This window comes from Bufo bufo, chromosome 2, assembly GCF_905171765.1.
Source record: "Bufo bufo chromosome 2, aBufBuf1.1, whole genome shotgun sequence".
In the NCBI taxonomy this organism is placed as follows: domain Eukaryota; kingdom Metazoa; phylum Chordata; class Amphibia; order Anura; family Bufonidae; genus Bufo; species Bufo bufo.
Window position 1 is genome coordinate 400,962,376 of NC_053390.1, and position 21,797 is coordinate 400,984,172.

A 21,797-nucleotide genomic window follows, 5' to 3' on the forward strand; every position below is an offset into this window, starting at 1 on the left:
AAAATGTCACCTTCACTTGTGGATTCCATTCTTGAAGCAGTGTTCACTGTGTCTCCAAACAAACAGTACCTGGGCATTTTTGTTCCAACAACACCAGCGACTACAGGTCCTATAGATCATACACTTTATTCAGTTAAGAAATAGTACATATTATAAATGATGTACCCTTAAACTTGTGCAAATAAATAAGTCTATAAAAAGCATTAGGGTGTACAAATCTGTCCTTTCTTACCTTTTCTCCTGGCTCAAGATATCGCAAGATGAGTGGCACGATATGACCAGCTGTGAAAAATAGACAAACTTTTCCGTTACTCTTATGAGTAATGCAAAAATGTTATTTTCTTTCAAAGCTACTCATCCTTCGCCACTCATCTCATGGACTACATGGACAAAAGTATTGGGACACAGCTCTTAATCATTGCATTCAGGTGTTTCTGTTACAGTGGCAGCCCAGGCTGCCGCTGCTCTGTTGACCTACCCCTGCGTTCCTTTTTCCGGCAGTGTGGACCTGCCTCCTGCTCTTCTTTTCTTCCTGGTGGTACATGTTGTAGAAAACTGGCATATCTTTAACAGTAAATGACCCCCTTTGTGTCTTTTTTACATTTAAACCTGACAGCTGCTTGATTATACTGACTCTGAGCTGTCTGCACTGACATCAGGCTGTTTATCGGATTGCATATACTGTGCCTGCCTGGACTTTGGCCTGTCCCTGACTATGGTTTTACCTGATCCATTGGTGCTCTTCACCGGTGTCTAATGACCACTGTGTCAGCTGTCAAATAAACAGAAACTACTCCTGGAGTTAGCAGCCTGGTAGTTCCCCTGCAGCGAAGTTCAGATCCCTGTACATGGTTTAAAGGGTGAATACCAGGGGACTGCCAGGTTAATGCCCTTAGGAGAAGCCCCATGTCAAATTTGTTAAGTTGATACAGCAGTTCCACACCGAATGCTTAACATTTCATTCAGTCCCATTGCTACAGGTATATAAAATCCAGCACCTAGACATGCCACCTGCTTTTACAAACATTTGTGAAAGAACGGGTCATTCTAAAGAGCGTAGTATACCTTTAATAGGATGCCACAGCTGCAACATGTCCGTTTGTCAAATTTCTACCATCAACTATTGCAAAGTGAAAGTGTTTAGGAACCACAACAACCTAGCCACGAAATGGCAGACCACATAAAGTTACAAAGAATGGTTTCTGAGTGTTGAGGTGCATAGTGCATAAGAGTTGCCAATGCTGTGCTGGCTAAATAACTGCAGAATTCCAAAACCCCTCTCGTATTAACATCAGCACCCATGGCATGAGTTTCAATGGGCATGCAGCTGCATGCAAGCCTTGCATCACCAAGCACAATGCCAAGCATTGGATGGAGTGTTTTTAAAGACGCCACCACTGGACTCTGGAGCAATGGAAAAGTGTTCTGTGGAGTGATGACACGCTTCTCTGTCTGGCAGTTTGATGGACAAGTCTGGGTCTGGCGGATGTCAGGAGAACGTTACTGTCTTACTGCAATGTTCCAGTTTGGTGGATGTTGATGGTGTTTTTTCAGGGGTTGGGCTAAGCCTCTTAGTTCCATAGAAGCAAAATCTTAATGCTTTATCATGACGATATTTTTCACAATTTTATGCATCCTAATTTGTGGGAACTCTTTTCTGTTCCAGAATGACTGTGCCCCAGCACACAAATCAAGGTCCATTATGGCAATGCTGTTTGAGTTTGGCCAATATAGAACCCTGATTTCAATCCCACTGAACACCTTTGGGATGAACTAAAACAGAGATCGTGAGCCAGGTACATTTGTCTAACATCAGTGTCTGACCTCACAAATGCTCTTCTGGATGAATGGGCACAAATTCCCATAGACACTCTCTAAAATAACTTCCACTCCACTCCACTCAACTCCACAGAAAAGTATAAGGTGTTTTAGCTGCAAAGAGGGGACCAACTCTATATTAATAACCATATGGATTTAGAATTGAAAGCATAAAAGCTCCTGCAGGTGAAATGTGTAGGTGTCCCAATTCTTTTGTCTATACAGAATATCTCGAGCCAAGAGGAAAAGTAAGGAAGGGCTTTTGCTACACTGCAACTTTTTATAGTGGTACTAATTAGCTATAGTGGCAATCTAAATGAATGTACTGAGTTTTATGCAATCTTGTGGACTGCAGCAGCTACTTAATAATTACTCAATCAATCAATCAATCAGTGGCACTATAAAAAGTTGCATTGTAGCCCTGACCATCACACAACCATTAGGGTACAGATACACTCATTCAGTAAGACTGGCATTTCGTATGCCAATCTTAATAATCAGTGTCGCTTGCATGACTTAAAAATCTATACCAGTTCAGAACTGGTGTAGATTTCAACTATAATTTATGCCAGTTTTCTGATGTAAATTAAAGTAATTGTGCCAGGACACAGTGATTTCTGGGTCTAATATAGTAGAGAGAGTGGCATTGCCACTTCCTCTGTTCACTACATAGCATTGTATGCTCATAGGCAGAAATAGTTGTAAACAGCTTCGCTCTTCTCCTCTGGGTCTAAAGCTGTCTCTGATAGCTGGGTATCCAACCTGCTCTTGCTAGATTGCGGAAGAGGGAATTTTAAACCCTCTTTAAAGCCTAGGACCACATACCGTACACATGGCTGTAAACAGGTTAACAGAATGCCTAGGTATTTTATGGAGTTGATATTGTTTTTCTATTTGAACTTAAATATATTTGAGGAGATTTAAAGGGGTTTTCCATCTCAACATTTGGGACATAACGCTTGGATATGCCACAAATGTTAGATAGGTGCGGGTCCCACGTCTGAGACAGATTCCATTTTCCAGACAGGGGTCCCTGAAGTGAAGGATAGCATACCACACATGGGTAGCATCTTCTTCCTTCACTGCCATGAGACTTCTGAAAATTGCTCAGTATTTTTTGAAGTCCCAAAGCTTTTAAGTAGAGAGCAAGCCACGCAAGTGTGGCCAATCCTCCATTCACCGCTATGGGGCTGTGGGAAATAACCAAGCCAGCACTCTGCTATTTTCAGCACTCCCATAGCAGTGAATGGTGGATGGCCATGCATGAACATCTGCTCTCCCTTGACTTCAGGGGGCCCTATTCTGTAGATAGGAGTGGGTCCCAGAGGTGGGACCCTCACTAATTTGTTTGACCTTTGTGAATACCTGTGATTTATATAATTATATTTTCATCCGCACAATGCTCCGTTTTGTGTAGGATGCCTTTGTGGTGCATGTGGACCACGCCGGCATCCTCCATTGTACGCATTTTTTGCTGGGGATGGTCGTTTGGTGCAGTCCACATGCAGTGGGACTGCTCCCCCAATGAGAAACACGCTACAGTGTTTGGGGTTTGAGCAGTTCCCCCATATTTGTCACGATATTTCAGTGATTTTGACCTTTGTGAATATCCTAGTGATAGGAAAATACCTTTAAGAAAAACGGCCTAAAAGAAAAACTATCTTTGCTGCCCATAGCATTCATATCAAAGCTCAGCTTTCATTTCTCACGGTGCTCTTAAAAAATGAAAACGCTGTGACTGGTTTTTCTTTTAGACCATTTTCATAAACCTGCCCCATCACTTAATGACATATACAGGTTCATAATGTACTTGCTTCCATCTTCAAGGATTAAAGAGGCACAAAATGAAATGAAGTGAAAATGTTGTGAGGCAACCTCCTGAGTTAATATAGCCAAAGGAGAAGGCTTGCAATGTGCACGTTGGCCACCGCTGCAGTTGTTTAGTTTCACACATTGCCTAAAATGAACTTGGTATCTACAGAATATTTAGGAAATGTGCAAAGATGACTAGATTTTATACCTGTCTAGAAGCTTTAGACATTCTGCAGAATAAGTAGGCATATACAAATGGGGTCATTTATCAAACTGGTGTAAAGTAGAACCTGCTTAGTAGCCCATAGCGACCAATCAGATTCCACCTTTCATTTTCCAAAAAAGATGTGAAAATTGAAAGTGGAATCTGATTGGTTGCTATGGGCAACTAAGCAGGTTCTACTTTACACCGGTTTGATAAATGACCCCAAAAACCTTTATTTCACACATTGCCTGTGACAAATACACTGAATGTTGTGGAAAGATTATTATTTATACATGAAAATACCTGAGTGGATTCCGGCGCGTATATTTAGCTGTGTGTTGGGCTTATGTGGTATTCGAAAAGTCTTGCACACACCAACTAAATCTAATGCCATACTTGCAATTTCACTTGCATGGTAAATACCATTCTCTTTGGGAACTCCAGAAACAACCATATCTACAAAGAACATGAATGGAGAACAATGTACACATATTACTCGGTCACATAAAGTGTTTCCTCATTATCACATTATTCTGGACATACAACTTAAAAGATTTATCACATGAAAGGTACAGTATTATTATGCAATGAATCGGGGTTTCACACAAATTAGTATTGCAATATACATGAAATTAAAATATTTTTAGTCTTTTAATGTAGTTTACATCTTCTCTGGTAGTGTCTCCCTGCTGTTTCTCCTGAAATTCTGTGCTCACAAATGATACTATCTATCCTTAGAGGGATCAGAGTTCCCTTATGGCCCTTCACACAGCCATACAATTCCTGGATAAAATGATAGCTGCCTGCAGACACTACTAGTTGGCGCTTAGCACCTATTGCACACTATTTTATTACAGATTTATTTATAGGATTCAGTGCACAAACTATAAATGCAGTTCTTAACCACTTCCCATCTGGGCCATTTGCCCCCTTCCTGACCAGGCCAAATTTTGCAAAACTGACATATCTCACTTTATGTGGTAATAACTTTGGAACGCCTTTATTTATCCAAGTCATTCAGATATTGTTTTCTCGTGACACATTGTACTTCATGATAGTCATAAATTTGAGTCAAAATATTTCACCTTTATTTATGAAAAAATCCCAAATTTACCCAAAAATTAGAAAAATTCGCAATTTTCTAAATTTCAATTTCTCTGCTTTTAAAACAGAAAGTGATACCTCATAAAATATTTATTATTTAACATTCCCCATATGTCTACTTTATGTTGGCATCATTTTGGAAATGTCATTTTATTTTTTTAGGACGTTAGAAGGCTTAGAAGTTTAGAAGCAATTCTTCAAATTTTTAAGAAAATTGCCAAAACCCACTTTTTAAGGACCAGTTCAGGTCTGAAGTCACTTTGTGGGGCCTACATAGTGGATGACCCCATTGTACAAACTACACCCCTCAAGGTATTCAAAACCGATTTTACAAACTTTGTTAACCCTTTAGGCGTTCCACAAGAATTAAAGGAAAATGGAGATCAAATTTTAAAATTTCACTTTTTTGGCAGATTTTCCATTTTAATCAAATTTTTTCTTTAACACATCGATGGTTAACAGCCAAACAAAACTCAATATTTATTACCCAGCTTCTGCGGTTTACAGAAACACCCCACATGTGGTCATAAACTGCTGTATGGGCACACGGCAGGGCGCAGAAACAAAGGAACTCCACATGGTTTTTAGATGCCATGTTCCATTTGAAGACCCCTGATGCACCCTTACAGTAGAAACTCCCAAGAAGTGACCCCATTTTGGAAACTAGGGGATAAGGTGCCAGTTTTATTAGTACTATTTTTGGGTACATATGATTTTTTGATCATTCATTATAACACTTTATGGGGCAAGGTGACCAAAAAATTGGTTGTTTTAGCACAGTTTCTATTTATTTATTTTTACAGCGTTCACCTGAGGGGTTCAGTCAAGTGACATTTTTATAGAGCAGATTGTTACGGACGTGGTGGTACCTAATATGTATACTTTTTCTCATTTATTAAAGTTTTACACAATAATAGCATTTTTGAAACAAAAAAAATATGTTTTAATGTGTCCATGTTCTGAGAGCTATAGTTTTTTTTTATTTTTTGAGAGATTTTCTTATGTAGGGGCTCATTTTTTGCGGGATGAGGTGACGGTTTTATTGGTACCATTTTGTTGGACATACGCGTTTTTGATCACTTGGTGTTGCACCTTTTGTGATGCAAGGTGACAAAAATTGCTTGTTTTGACACAGGTTTTTTTTTTTTTTTTTAACGGTGTTCACCTGAGGGGTTATCTCATGTCATATTTTTATAGAGCTGGTTTTTACGGACGCGTCAATACCTAATATGTATACTTTTTTTATTTGTTTCACTTTAACACAATAATAGCATTTTTGAAACCAAAAAAATGATGTTTTAGTGTCTCCATGTTCTAAGAGCTATAGTTTTTTTATTTTTTGAGAGATTTTCTTATGTAGGTGCTAATTTTTTGCGGGATGAGGTGACGGTTTTATTGGTACCATTTTGTGGGACATACGCGTTTTTGATCACTTGGTGTTGCACCTTTTGTGATGTAAGGTGACAAAAATTGCTTGTTTTGACACCGTTTTTTTTTTGTTTTTTTTTACGGTGTTCACCCGAGGGGTTAGGTCATGTGATATTTTTATAGGGCTGGTTTTTAAAGACGCGGCAATACCAAATATGTCTATTTTATTTTATTTTTTCAATTTTTAACATTTTTTTTTTATTCCTTACTTGGGGACTTTTTTTTTTTACATGTGAAACTTTTTATTTTATTTTTTCAACCCTTTATTTTTATTTTCATTTTTTTACACTTTTCTGGAACGTCCGTTCAGAAATAGAGATCCACCCATAGGACGTTTATATCCTATGGGCGGACGGAAAGTGGTTAAATGTTTTTTCCATCATTTATAGTGTATGCACAAGGGTGTGACCTGTCCAGTTTCTGACCCAATCTCATGTCTGCTGTGAAAGGGGGCCCCACATACGTGGCTGTCTCCATTCACTTTGGGGTACACCCTGTGCATATGCCATAAATGTCCCAGACAGGAATAACCCTTTAAGCCCCCCATGGTGGTGCCTTCAGGTGGCCAGAATGTTTACATTTAAAGGTGTAACGGAAAGCCTAGCACCCCGACCGGGTACCTCCATCGATAGATGCTCCAAGTGCTTCCAGAGGACTCCAAGCACTCCACTTGACACTGTAAGCGCTGCAGCTTGGTTGAGGTCTCACCGTCTCCTACCCACCCTGGACCTATGACAAGGCTCCAGGCTCCAGTGGGTGAACCTCTCCTTAATCCAGAGAGCAGGAACAGCTCTTACAAGAGCTAGTAGTTATGCCAGGGGAGTATAGCAAATCTTCAGCGTATAGCAATCCCCCAGTGTTGATCAGTTACCCAAATACAAGCCTCAACTTGGTAAAGGGTAAAAACAAGAAGTCTTTATTGAGGGCTACCCGCCCGTATTTATGCAGGTCCCCATCTGGTGGAAACTTCCCTAGGGGACCAGATGGAAGACTGTGACACAGGACAGATATGCAGCAATTCAGGATACACAGACACAATACATCCCCACAATGCATCATGGTTTCCTCCTCTCTGCCCTGGAGACACCCGAGGAGTAATTCAATTATCTCTCAGGACAAAGGGAAATCACCAATACACATGTTGGGACAACAGGACAGAAATCACCATTTAAACATACAATGTCACAACCCTTACAGTAAACACAGACATTTAACATATCCCCAGATAGCTCAAGTCTGAGTGCATATTATTAGGTGAATGGCACTCAGACTACACGAATACAATAAAATTAGCTATCTGGGTACCCTCACATAACATACAATACAATTCCAAAGACAGATATGTCTGTCACACAACTCAAAACCCCACATATCCCCATAATGTATACATCCATGGATATCTCTGATCTGGGTGAACAACATATCCAAAAATCACCCAGATCCGAGCAGGGGTTCCCGAATTCCATGGAAGTCACATTTGGCCGACCACAAGCATGGCTTTCCTGCCCAAAACAGTTCCACAGATTTAAGCTGTGCGGCCGGTCTGTCTTCTCCTTTAAAGTTAGTATGGGCCATAATCCTGGGGCAGGAGGCTGGCAAACAACCCCCTCCAAAACACAGTAGCGAGGTTAGTTTCGCCACAAAAGGGATATTGTCCAGGATTACTCTGGTTCATGCAGTTTCTTATCTCATGTACAGTACATTCTTTTTTTCTCTTGATCTTTTTCACCATGAAGACAAATCACTCTGGTTTGTTTCCATCCTGTATGTAGCACTTCCTGTTGCTGCATCCAACCAAACCCGTGAGGCACCTCTTTCCCTACCACAGTTCCAGTACCACCCCTAACAACACCCAGTTAGTTTATAGCTCCACCCACCAGCTAGTTACATAGACACTCCCCTATCACTGCCCCTAACACCCAGCTAGTTTATAGCTCCTCCCACCAGCTAGTTACATAGACACTCCCCTGTCACTGCCCCTAACAACACCCAGCTAGTTTATAGCTCCTCCCACCAGCTAGTTACATAGACACTGCCCTATCACTGCCTCTAACACCCAGCTAGTTTATAGCTCCTCCCACCAGCTAGTTACATAGACACTCCCCTATAACTGTCTATGAATCTCTGTCCATAGATCCTAAATTTTTTTTGGTGAGTGTGGATACGGAAAGTATAGTGTTGCAAGGGTGGAACAAGGTCATGTTACTAGATAGTAACATTGTGTGTTCTTTGTGTCTTGTCTGCACAGTATGGTGCCGAGATATGTTTCATATTAAAATATCTTTACTGGGTGTTTATGAGGGAAGGTAGTGTGTTACGTGGATAGGTGGTGTGGGAGGAGTCTGTTTGGATTTTACATCTTCTTTTAGGCGCTTAGTTTGTGCATTTCCATACATGGGCAGTGTGAAGGACATCAATGTGGATCTGTATAGTAAATTATAACAATATGATATAATAAATTATAAGGAGATTAGTGTATATATGTGGATGTTTTTTCTTCCCCTAATACGGGAGCATTGGATTATGTGATCCATATATTATGGTAGTGGAAGTATTTCATGCGGTGATCTTCTTTGGGGATCAGTTATTATGGGATGGTTATTGCTAGGTGGAAGAGGGGTGGTGGCCTCGTATCGAGTGGGGGCATAGGTGCTGGTAAAACAGCCGGACGCCTACTCCCAGTCGAACGGAGTATGAGTGTGTTGAACTCAAAGATGAATTTCAATTCAATACGTGACATCTTGGCTATATGGTTGCCTCCTCTCCAATCTGTTTCTATTTTTTTGTCCTGCCGATATATTGTTTTTTGCAGGGGCATTGTATGATATAAATTACATTTGTGCTGCTACAGGTAAGAAATTCCTTTAATACGTATTCTAGGGAGGAAGTTGTAGAGTGTATTTTTTCTGTTTTCTTCTTGAATGAAGTGAGTTTACAGTTGAAACATTAGGTGCACCTGTAAAATCCTTTTAGTTTTTGCCATGTATTTAATGAGAATTTTTGTTTTTTGTTGTGTGTTTTGATGGATGGGGCAACTTTCAGGCCTAGATTTGGGGCCCTTGTGTATATAATGTGTGGTTTTGTGGAGATGGAGGGGCCTATCAATTTGTCTTTTTGGATATGGTGCCAATGTGTTCTAATGATCCTTTCAATTTTTTTGTATTGTGCATTGAATGGTAGTATGAGATTTTTAGTTTCGTCTTTTCGTGTTGTGGCTTTGTTTTCAGTATTGTCATTAAAGAAGGAATTTCTGTCTAGCTTCCATACTTTTGCCAGAGATGTCTCAATTTTGGTTAGGGGGTATTTTTTTTCAATGAATTGTTCTTTTAATGTTTTAGCTTCCTTTTCGAATCTGTCTTCATTGGTGCAATTATGCTTTAAGCGTCTAAATTGGCTTTCTGGGATGTTTTCCCAGCCACCTAGGAAGGTGGCAACTGGAGTAGAGGATAAAACTATTTCTTGCTGTTGGTTTCTAGAAGGTGTGGCATGTCAGTTTGTCATTTTCTACTTTGATATTTAAATCTAAAAATTCTATCTCAGTTTTGTTCATGTGGGCTGAGAAGTGTAGATTGATCTGGTTTTTATTGATCTCTTCTAGAAATCTGTGTAGATCGAATTCTCCTCTTTGCCAGATAAAGACAACATCATCAATATACCGCTTCCATAGCACCAGGTCTGTCCCCAGCCAATGCTGTAGCTACACAGATTACTATCTGAAACTCACTAACAACCACCGCTGAATGACCAGTATATTTTTTTCTCTTTCTGCAAAATAAGCGCCTAAAAGAAGATGTAAAATCCGAACAGACTCCTCCCACACCACCTATCCACGTAACACACTACCTTCCCTCATAAACACCCAGTAAAGATATTTTAATATGAAACATATCTCGGCACCATACTATGCAGACAAGACACAAAGAACACACAATGTTACTATCTAGTAACATGACCTTGTTCCACCCTCGCAACACTATACTTTCCGTATCCACACTCACCAAAAACAATGTAGGATCTATGGACAGAGATTCACACAGTCCCCTTCTATACTGTTAGCATACATCCATTAAAATTCCTCCTAAAGAAAGGCTCCTCAAAAGATATCGAAACATGTAACACATCTAGGTATATATTGTGCAAATTACACACAAAAAATTTACCAACAGTATAAAAAACGCAACAATACTGCTCAAGCTATATAGAAAATGCAACATTAGCGCACAAGCGATATAACTGTGTAAATTTTATCTAAATATTACAATACCGACCTTCTGCAATTATAAAATCAGTCCCCCATATCATTTAATCCAAAAAGAAGAGAAAAAAGCCGGAAAATATTGATATATTGTGTTTTACCGCATCAACACAGTGGAATCTAGTCCATGGGGAACATCCAAGACATGGAACACATTCAGAAGTATAATATGCAAACTAGCCACAAAAAACGCACCAACAGCAGAAAAAACGCAGCGGTACCGCACAAACGATACAACTATGAAATTTGTATCTAAATTTTTATCTAAATATTACAACATCAACCTTCCGTAAACCATAAAGCTCGCTTCCCTTACTATCTAACTAAGAAAAAAGAAGAAAAGAAAGAAAGAAAAGGAAAATTAACAATATGTGGTCCACATCCACACAACGAAATCCAGTCCAGTCCTTTAATATAACCACAGACAGGGTATAAAAGCCAATTCAATGGCAGACAGCGAGTAACCACTGATAAAGGAGGCAGTCTGGACCTCCGAAACGCGTATGGTGAAAACTCAACAAACCCGCAATTATATCACTGGATGGACACCATTGAACACTTTGGAAGTACTTCCAACAACTACCTTCCCCCTTCATTGGATTAAAAAGATCGCTACACAGTGATGGCGAATGCACCCGAGACACGTGGGACGCCATACATGTGACGTCACACCCACCACGTGGGATGCCGAAGGAAAACATCTGAACGGCCAACACAGAGTCCAGAAAGGCTCGCTAACAGCTGCGACATACGAATCCACCGGAGAAGGTAAACCACAGTTAAGATGTTCGGGCCTTTTCATTGTGTGGTACGCCACACAAGGCACAGCACCCGACTGACATATTAACATCTTTAACCCTGCTAACATCATCAGTAATAGTGACTGGCTACCAACTCATAGGAGGGAAGCACTGCAAATGATAACTATATTTACATATTAACTTATCAACGAACTGACTGCATTGGAAACTATCTGAAACTTACTAACAACCACCGCTGAATGACCAGTATATTTTTTTCTCTTTCTGCAAATCATTTTTTTACAGTGGCATCCAAAACTACCCAAAAGTCCCTCTTTCCAGGACAAACTCAGTGCATAATAGCACTATACCATGTATTAACTTCATGCACCAGTTTTATGCATTGTATTTTTACGATCCCCCTTTTACCCTCTTCTTTTTAAAGTATATCTTTTATGACACTCCTTTTGATTGCCCTTTATATGGAATAAATGCAAATTTTTATCTACAATTTTGTTTATATCGCTCTCTAAGTGTTCTACCAGATGAAGAGTGCTGGTTTTCCACATTTTTTTATTGTATACATTCCTTTTCTGATTGGGTAAATCAGTCAAACCTAGAGCACCTACACATTTTACTAGTCAGTGAGCCACCAGTAACCCATCTTCTTTTCCAAACATAAATATCTGCCACTTTCTGCTGACAACAGAACACTGGCCCAAGCTGCCTTCTGCTTTGTGTAGAGCTCTTTTCCACCTTGTTATGATGACCTGCAGAAGAAAAGAAACTGTTTCTCTACTGTACAACATTAATAAAAGTACTTACAGGCGTCACCTATTGTCTCCACTTTATAGACATCATAGTTGTCAATAATGTCATCAAATGTGGTGTAGAGTTTGTTAAGGAAATCCACCACCTGGTAAGGGGTACTGGTACTGGACAAATGAGTGAACCCAACAATGTCACTAGAAAGATTCAATAAACACAAGATATTTAATAAAAGATTGTATATTTTCAATAATTCAAAAACGTGATCCTATGAAAAGTCACACCTAGCTACAAATATTCATCTGATCTCCACTGAACATTTGTCATATGAGATATGGCTTGGACATCAATGCTCTGTAAATGTTATCAGTTGAAAGATTTGTCATTATAGGATGAGATTAGGTATTTAGCATTAGGCTATAATCAGTATATTGTCATGATTCTAGTACAGAATTATTGTAATTTTTTCAGTTTCTGAGAGGGCTGGTATAAAGACAGAGAGTGAGTACACAAATTATTAGATATAGTTCCTTCGAGTTTCTATTTTCCCAGAAATATTGTTTCAGTTTAGTTCATATCTGAAAGGGTAACTTGTATTTAAAGATACGATTTTAGAAAACCATTTCTATGTACCCTATTATAGAATTCTGAGTTATAGAAGGGATCCACTGTTGATCTTAATTTCTTGGTCAGAGTAGAAAGCATTCCCAGCAAGAATAGCGTCTCTTGCTGAGGTCTTTGCCAAAGAAACTTTCTAACAAGTGTAGATTGTCTTTACTTTAATTGCAGTCTCCTCCATTTTCAGCAGGAGCCACATAACATAGTCAAACATGGAGATTTAAGTTCTACTACAGTCACCTTGCCAGAGTGGACAACAGAATACTGTTTTCAATTAGAGATGAGTGAATTTTTTAAAATTCAATTTGCCGCTTGCCGAATTTTTGGGGAAAAGTTCGGTTCGATCTGAATTTATAAGCGGCGAATTACATTAAAAAACGTCTATTTCTGGGCTGCAGAGAGCTTTTATAGCTGTGTAGAACACTGTGCCTTGCAGTAACATGCATAGGGAGTCTGCTGGTGTAGTGAAATAATACTGTGAGTCCGTATGACATGCAGATGACAGGCGTCGCTCCTAGAATCACTGCATACTTCACTTATTTGGGCAGTCACTGGGCCAAAACTGACCAAAGAACTTAAGTATAAACTCAGCCATACAGGTCGATGTTAGTGTAAAAGGAGTGCGCTTCTTCTTGGCGCTGTCGTCAGCTGACTCCACATAGATGTCTACAGAATCTGTTCTAATAAACGCTTATACAAGTACAGCCCCCCTGACTGAGTGGAGAGGGTGTCAGCAGTAAGTTTGTGTTGATGTTACTGATTAATTTGCCATTTCTATGATCCGTCAGAACAATAACATACAATAAACGTATCCTATCTGTGGAGCCTACACCTTGACTCGGTCAGCATTTGCTCAATAATCCATCAGTATTGCTAATGCCAAAAAAAACAGGAGTGGATCAAAAACAGAGATGACACATGAATGGAATATTTGCATGTCTTCTGTGTTTTGTACACTCCTGCTTTTGGGTACCAAATCATAAGCCAATTCTAATGGGACCATACAGGCCTTACAGCTACTACACAGACAGGATCCGTTGTGTGTCTCATTTTTCCTTCCTTCTAAGAAAGGTCAAATATATGATGATGTCAGCCAGGCCAAAAGCCAAAATAGTGGACCAGTCATGAAGTGGGGAGGGTGGAAACAGCATGAGAAGTCCACAGAGTGGCCCAATGACAGAGTCTGGAGGTGGCGGCAGCATCAGGAGGTCACAGATTGGCACGATGATGAGAGATTGTGGAGGTGGCAGCAGCATGAGGAGGCCACAGAGTGGCACAAAGACAAAGTGTGGAGGTGTCAGCAGCATAAGGAGGCCAGAGTAGCATGATGACGAGAGATTGTGGAGTTAGCAGCATGAGGAGGCCACAGAGTGGCACGACAACGGGGATTGTGGAGTTGTTAGCAGCATGAGTAAGCCACAGAGTGGCACGACGACAAGAAATTGTGGAGGTGGCAGCAGCATGAGGAGGCCACAGAGTAGCACGACGACAAGAGATTGTGGAGGTGGCAGCAGCATGAGGAGGCCACAGAGTGGCACGATGACGAGAGATTGTGGAAGTGGCAGCAGCATGAGGAGGTCAGAGTAGCATGACGACGAGAGATTATGGAGGTGTCAGCAGCATGAGGAGGCCACAGAGTAGCACAACGACGAGAGATTGTGGAGAAGGCAGCAGCATGAGGAGGCCACAGAGTAGCATGACTATGAGAGATTGTGGAGGTGGCAGCAGCATGAGGAGGCCACAGAGTAGCATAATGACGAGAGATTGTGGAGGTGGCAGCAGCATGAGGAGGCCACAGAGTGGCACAACGACAAAGTGTGGAGGTGGCAGCAGCATGAGGAGGCCACTTCGGCTCTGCACAATTTAATAATACACATTCTCCAACACAAAAGGCTTGGGAAATTGATTGTCCGGGAATTTCCATCGAAGATTGGGATAATATATTGGCGAATTTAAGTTTAGTTTCTTATAATTTTAATCAATTTTTGGTTCCATTTAATATTAAATATTTAATAAATTTAATTTAAAAAAATGAAGTGTTGCCTAAGACGGGAGAGAATCTACTGTGATGGGGCACTAAAGGAGCATTATTACTGGGAAGGGGGCACTAAAGAGGAAAAACGACTACGTGGAGGCACTAAGGGGGCATTCTACTGTGTGGGAGCACTAAGGGGGTATTACTACAGTGAAAGGGGCACTAAGGGGGCATTCTATTGTGTGGGGCACTAATACAGGGTCCAGGTGGCATTCTGTAAAGTAAACTCTTGACCACTGATCCTGTCCTGCGCTAGTAAGCATTTTATTTTGATTATCTTCATATTGGGTGGGGGATTTTATAGCGGGTGTGAGCAGTCTTGAGTAGCCGCGGGAGGGAGGCGGGGTTCAGAGAAGCTGCTGGGGGCGGTTTTGTTCAAAAATTTGCTATGGGGCACAGCCTTCACTAGTTACGCCCCTGGATATAGGTGAAGTTAAGTTCTGTAAACAATTTGTGTTGGTATACCCACAAAGCACCAATTCTTGAGCATGTTTTCTTCTACCCTTCTGTTATACCTCATAAAAATGAATGAATAACTTTATTGTTGTAAAACACAGCCCCAACTGGTAACACATAGTTGTTAATCAATCATTTATACATTTCTAGTAGGAATAACTGGGGAATGAAACATAGATCTATCAGAAAAGAAGTTCCAGAACCGTTATATTATGAGAAATAAAATTATCTTAAACAGACATGTCAGGACAGCTGAAAGATCCTCTTTACTGGCCTGTCAGCAGAAGGCAGCGTCACTAGTGGGGCTTTATGCCCTTTTAGTAACAGCACCTTCAGCACTTTTCAAGTCAATTGAGCAGTTGATTTCATAGACATTTTTCTGAGCCTGAAAAGTGCTTCAAGCAGAAGTCATTTCCCATACACTGCTTCACTTGTCAAACACAGTTCTCTACTCAGCAGGGAAAACAATGGTCACAAAAAAGAACATTCCAGGGAAATCTTTCTACAACATATTTTTCCATATTCCATAAGTTACTCACCTTTTTAGGTTAGAAAGGTCTACTGGAGCTTTCCTATTGTCCACATACACCACCACAAGCATTTTTTTTTTTTTTACTGTACTAGGAGTATTTAAAGAATGCCATTCTAACTTATTGGTCTTATTTGAAGTATACATAAATTTTTAAAATCTCACCTGAAAAACACAGTTGCACTGCTATAACTCTGGGCTTGTGAATGTTTCCCTTGTCTCAGATCATCTGCAACCTGCCTTGGTAGCATGCCTTGACAAAAAAAAGTAATAAGTCAACTGTATTAAATAATACTGCTGCAAAAAATATAACAAACTAAGGAAGTAGAGGCTTTTGAACCACAAGAGATATTGCAAATCTGATTGTGGCAATTGATTTCTGAGAAAATTCTGGTCTTCTTTGATATGCTACATGCCCCATTTCCCATTGGAAAAAAATTGCCATTGATCCAATATGGTGGCTTTCAAGATGGTGGCCATGTTCCGAATATAGCCTAAAAGATAGGCCCCCTCACCCACTACGTGCTGAGGTATTCAGATATTTAATTTTCACTTTCAATTTTGAAATAAAAGGGTGTCCTGAGACTTTTGTCTCACCCTGTACAATAAACAAGAAAAAGTTAAACACACAAAAGGACAAAAATGAACAATGAAGGGAGTACAAACTTTCTTGAAATTCACTTGGGGTCAGATTCTAATGAATTGGTCAAAGGATTCAATACAGGTACGAATAAAATCTGCCTGAATTGAAAGTGCCCAGATTTCCCTAAAAAGTTGTATATGCAGGGATGGGATTCAACCGGTTCTGTCCAGTTTTCCCGATCCAGTTGTTAAATTTACAACCAGATCTCAGAACCGTTTGCTTGCCCATTCCCAATCCGTAGCTCTGTACTGATGTCAGCAGTACACTTGCAAAGCCAATTTTTTCACAGTTTTTATTTTTTTAAAGCATTAAGGCCTCATGCACATGACCGTTGTTGGGTTCCGTGTCCGTTGTTCCGTTTTCCGTGATTTTCTGCGGATCCATTGACTTTTAATGGGTCCGTTGAAAACTCAGAAAATGCACCGTTTGTCATCCTCGTCCGTGATCCGTGTTTCCAGTCCGTCAAAAAAATAAGACCTGTCCTATTTTTTTGACGGACAACGGTTCGCGGACCCATTCAAGTCAATGGGTCCGTGAAAAAACACGGAGGCACACAAGATTGTCATCCGCGTCCGTGATCCGTGTCCGTTTTTTTCCTATCATTTTCAAGGCAAACTTGACTTAGATTTTTTTTTCACTTTTCTTGTCTGGTGAGCCTCCAAAAATCAAGGAGGACACACGGAAAAAAAAACGGACACGAATCACGGAACAACGGAACCCTGTTTTGCGCATGAGGCCTAAAACACACAAGAAAACATAAAAAATGAGAGTATTGCTGTAATTGTATTCACCCGAATAAATAAATATATCATTTTTACCGCACAGTGAATGCCAAAAAAATAGTATATATATATATATATATATATATATAGTATATTTATATTATTATACAGTAAATAAAATTATGCCGGAATTGCATTTTTTCCCAATTTCACCCCATTTACAATTTTTTTCAGGTACTGTATGAGTGGAAACATATAAAAAGTTATGGCTCCTGGAAGGCATGGAGTAAACAATGTAAATGAAAAAAAAAAATTAAAATCGCTGTGTGTGGAGACAAAGCTGATCTGCTATCATATGAGGCCAAGCTCAATGATCTACCTTCCAGCACCTTCACAAGCACAGCCACGTTTACTGCAGTCCTGCAGATCGGTGAGGCTCAAGGGCATTGGATCCCCACCGATCACACATTGAAAGCATATCCTAAGTATAGGCTGTGGCGAAACCAACCTCGCCACTGGGTTTTGGAGGGGTCTGGCTACCAGCCTCTTGCCCCAGGATTATGGGCCCTCTCATCAGCCCATGCAAAACTTAAACCCCATGGCGATTTGACTGTGTTTGTGGCATCTGAGCGCTCAGATCCAAGCCATATGGGGACATGTGGGGTTTTGAGATGTGTGACAGAACCATCTGTCTGTGTAATTGTATTTTATGTTATGTGAGGGTACCCAGTTAGCTCATTTTATTGTATTCATGTTGTCTGAGTGTCATTCACCTAATAATATGCACTCAGACTTGAGCTGTCTGGGAATGTGTTAAATGTCTATGTATATTGTGTGGCCTGCAATTGTACCGTGTAATTTGTCTATTGGGGAATTTCCGTGGGTTTGGTGTCTGGAGACAGTTAAGTTATACAGTGTCTGGACTAATTGTCTCCAGGCAAACAAAGGGAGAGACCTGTGAAGATATGTGTATTGTGTGGCCTGCAATTGTACCCTGTAATTTGTCTATTGGGGAATTTCCGTGGGATTGGTGTCTGGAGATAGTTAAGTTATACAGTGTCTGGACTAACGGTCTCCAGGCAAACAAAGGGATAGACCAAACTGTAAAGCATGTACTATTGGTTGTCTCTTGCCTCCCCCTTGCATGGGGTACAGTATAAATATAAGTTCTGTTCAATAAAAGAGTGCCTGTTTTATCCTTCATCATGTTGAGGCTGATGTTTGGGTAACTGATCGGCGCTGGGGATTGCTATACGCTGGGAGATTTGCTATACTCCCCTGGCTATAACTACTAGCTCTTTTAAGAGCTGTTCCTGCTCTCTGGTTTTAGGAGAGGTTCACCCACTGGAGCCTTGTCGTAGGTCCAGGGTGGGTAGGAGACGGTGAGATCTCAACCAAGCTTCGGCGGTTCGTGGGGTCTGCAGTGCGTACAGTGTCAAGTGGAGTGCTTGGAGTCCTCGGAAAGCACTAGGAGCACCTATCAACGGAGGTACCCGGTCGGGGTGCAAGGAGTTCCGTTACATAGGCCATCCATGTATTTTCCTGGAAAATACCTTTATTATGTCTCAGCAACCAGCAAAACAATACATAGTGGTATTACTGCAAATGAATAGAAGATAAAATATGTCCACTTACTGTAGAGAAGACTGTCTGTTTTTTGTTTTTCATGCACCAGATCTTGTGTGCGTTCTGCAACTAATAGCTCCAGATGTTTACTATATTTTTCCATCTAACGTAAAGATTAAAATGTATTACATTATTCATTCATTTACCAGTTCAAGAACTGACAGTCTATGGTACTGTATATACGGTACAATCATACAAGCATTGTATCAGATAAGAAATGTCATTGCACCATCAAGCCATCCGACTCAAGGCTACAAACAAATTAAATGCTTAGAAACGAAAAGACCAAAAACTGTTCTTCTTTAATGAACAGGCTCTTTTGTCACCTAATGATTTATTTTTTCATCACATTGCAAGACCCATAATTTCTGCCATTGTGCTTTGTGTTTTTTTTTTTTTTGGGGGGGGTCATCATGTTAAAAACAATTGCGATGATACTAAATAAGTATTTTTTATGTTAACTCTTAAAAAAATTTTTTTTTCAGAATTCGTGTTTCTTTATGTCTCCGTCTGCTTTTTTTTCTTTGTGTTTTCTGGCTTTGCATTAGGCCTCCTGCACACGGCCGTTTTTTTTTTTACCGTTTAGTGGCCGTTTTATGTGTTCCGTATACGGTCCGTATGTGGAACCATTCATTAAAATAACGGAATGTACTCCGTATGCATTCCGTTTCTGTATTTCCGTTTTTCCGTTCCGTTTTAACATAGAACATGTCCTATTATTGCCCGCAAATCACGTTCCGTGGCTCCATTCAAGTCAATGGGTCCGCAAAAAAAACGGAACACATACGGAAATGCATCCGTATGTCCTCCGTTTCCGTTCCGTTTTTTGCTGAACCATCTATTGAAAATGTTATGCCCAGCCCAATTTTATCTATGTAATTACTGTATACTGTATATGCCATACGGAAAAACGGAACGGAAAAACGGAACAAAAACGGAAACACAACGGAAACAAAAAACGGAACAACGTATCCATGAAAAATGGACCGCAAAACATTGAAAAAGCCATACGGTCGTGTGCAATAGGCCTTATTTGGTTGCAAAATCTTGACAACCCATTTAAATGATAAAATTGTGGCTGTTTGCAGACTAAGGAGAGATTAAAGAGGTTCTCCAGAAACATGGCTGCTTTCATCCAAAAACAGCACCCCTTCTGTCCATGGGTCGTGTGTTCCACTACTCTACTCAGCTATCTCCGGAACTCCCATTGAAATGGATAGAGCAGCCGTGCGTTTGTGCGACCGGCCACTCCATTCATTTCAGGGGGGCTGCATGGGGCCCCTGTTCTCATGATCGGTGGGGGTCCCAGCAGTAGGATAGCATAGGATAGGATAACTTGAAACAACAGACATACCCCTTTAAAGGAAATATATTACCTGTGGGGGTTTTTTTTATAATAAAAAAAATATGCATATTTTATTTGTTTCTTATCTGCTTTTATTTTCTGACAGTAGATTTGTTTATTCTACTTTAGTACATGATTGTAGAGAGACCAGTCTTGTCTGATCTCTTATTATCTGCATTCAGAGATATGTTTTACAGCAGCCACATGGACCATAAGAACCTGTAGCCTGGAGATGTTCTTTGACTTCCATGAGAGAGTTTTCTAGACATGCTCTGTGACTTCACTGTAGGCAAGCTGTGACCATCGCCTTCTGCGAATGGTGGAAATGTGTTATCTATATATAGGTGCTATCTTTCCTTGTAATCCTGCTATGTGATGATGATGATGATAAGGTGACTGATAAAAAAGTGTCCTCTACCGAACAGGAAGTGTCACCTTTATGGTGAGTGTGAAAACTGCAAGATGTCATAATTTTTTTTAAATATACATTGTGACATGGAAAATAAAAGAAACTTGATTTAAACAATGGGTCATTTTCTGATGAAACATTCTCTTTAAAAAAAGGTTACAGGAATAAAGCAGAAAGATTAGGCATTCAAACTTATGTTACGAGCAACAGGGATTGCTCTGCTGCTTCATGTTTGCCTGTTTACTAGCATTGTTGGGATAGGTTATCATCTAGCTTGGCCTGGTTAATTTAGGGTGGATTGTGTGTCCTTTATGTGTCCAGGCCTTTGCTTCTCTGGATGCTGGGGATAGCACATGTAAGAATTTGTTTCCAGATTCAGCATCTTATTCCTGTCTGTTGTGTTGTATCAGTGTATCATGGGACCTGTGGTTCTCCAGTATTTTAGCTTGTCTGTTTGCTTTTTTTGTCTTGCTGTATTTCAAAATAGGGTCATTTGCATTTACTGTAATTTATCCATAACAAATAGTGTGACATTACCATCTCCCATCCACTCCATTGTCGAGCTCCCATCATTCATCTGTGGCTATCTTCAGGTTCTGTCATCTATTGGTGAGTTTATTTAAGTACCTTCATGTATGTCTCTTGCAATCAGTGTCGGACTGGGGTGCCTAGGGCCCAGCAGTAAAATTTATTTTGGGGGCCCACCATACTGATACATTCACATATTACCTGTTCACACAGCAGCAAGATGCTACCAGATGATTGAATATGGAGGTCCCTGGAGCAGCTTTGAGAAGGTAGGTCCTGAGGAGAAGAGGATACTGGTAGCTTTCCTCTATACCTAGAAGTCATCTCAGCTCTGATTGGGTCCATAATAATAAACTGGGGAGTTTCTTTAATAATCTATCACGTTTTTTATATGAACATAGGCTGGTTGAGGAGCTGTACATTGGATATATGTACGTAGTGCAGTAAGTCTACTGTGTTATGTGCCACTTGTGTAGGGGGTGGGAGATAAGGGGCCCACCTAGCTCAGGGGCCTACCGGGGGATTCACCCTTATGTAAGTCCTAGGGGGATGTGAGTACCAAGAGACATTGAGGGAGATTTATCAAGCTGGTGTAAAGTAGAACAGGCTTAGTTGCCCATGGCAACCAATCAGATTCCACCTTTCATTTTCCAAAGGAGCTGTGAAAAATGAAAGGTGGAATCTGATTGTATGCTATGGGCAACTAAGCCAGTTCTACTTTACACCAGTTTGATACATCTACCCTATTGAGTACTT

The 21,797-nt window shown here is 40.3% G+C and overlaps 1 protein-coding gene across 1 annotated transcript in view; it reads right to left on the reverse strand.

The window, feature by feature from the left end:
* The window catches only part of LOC120990897 (atrial natriuretic peptide receptor 1-like), a 106,961-nt gene that overhangs the window by 7,205 nt on the left and 77,959 nt on the right, over positions 1-21,797 (reverse strand). Inside the window, exons 17-21 of the mRNA XM_040419783.1 lie at positions 18,769-18,862; positions 15,934-16,021; positions 12,188-12,327; positions 4,139-4,291; positions 11-109 (exon numbers count right to left, since the gene is read on the reverse strand). Coding sequence (XP_040275717.1) covers positions 11-109; positions 4,139-4,291; positions 12,188-12,327; positions 15,934-16,021; positions 18,769-18,862 — 574 coding nt within the window. The remainder of the gene's footprint in view (positions 1-10; positions 110-4,138; positions 4,292-12,187; positions 12,328-15,933; positions 16,022-18,768; positions 18,863-21,797) is intronic.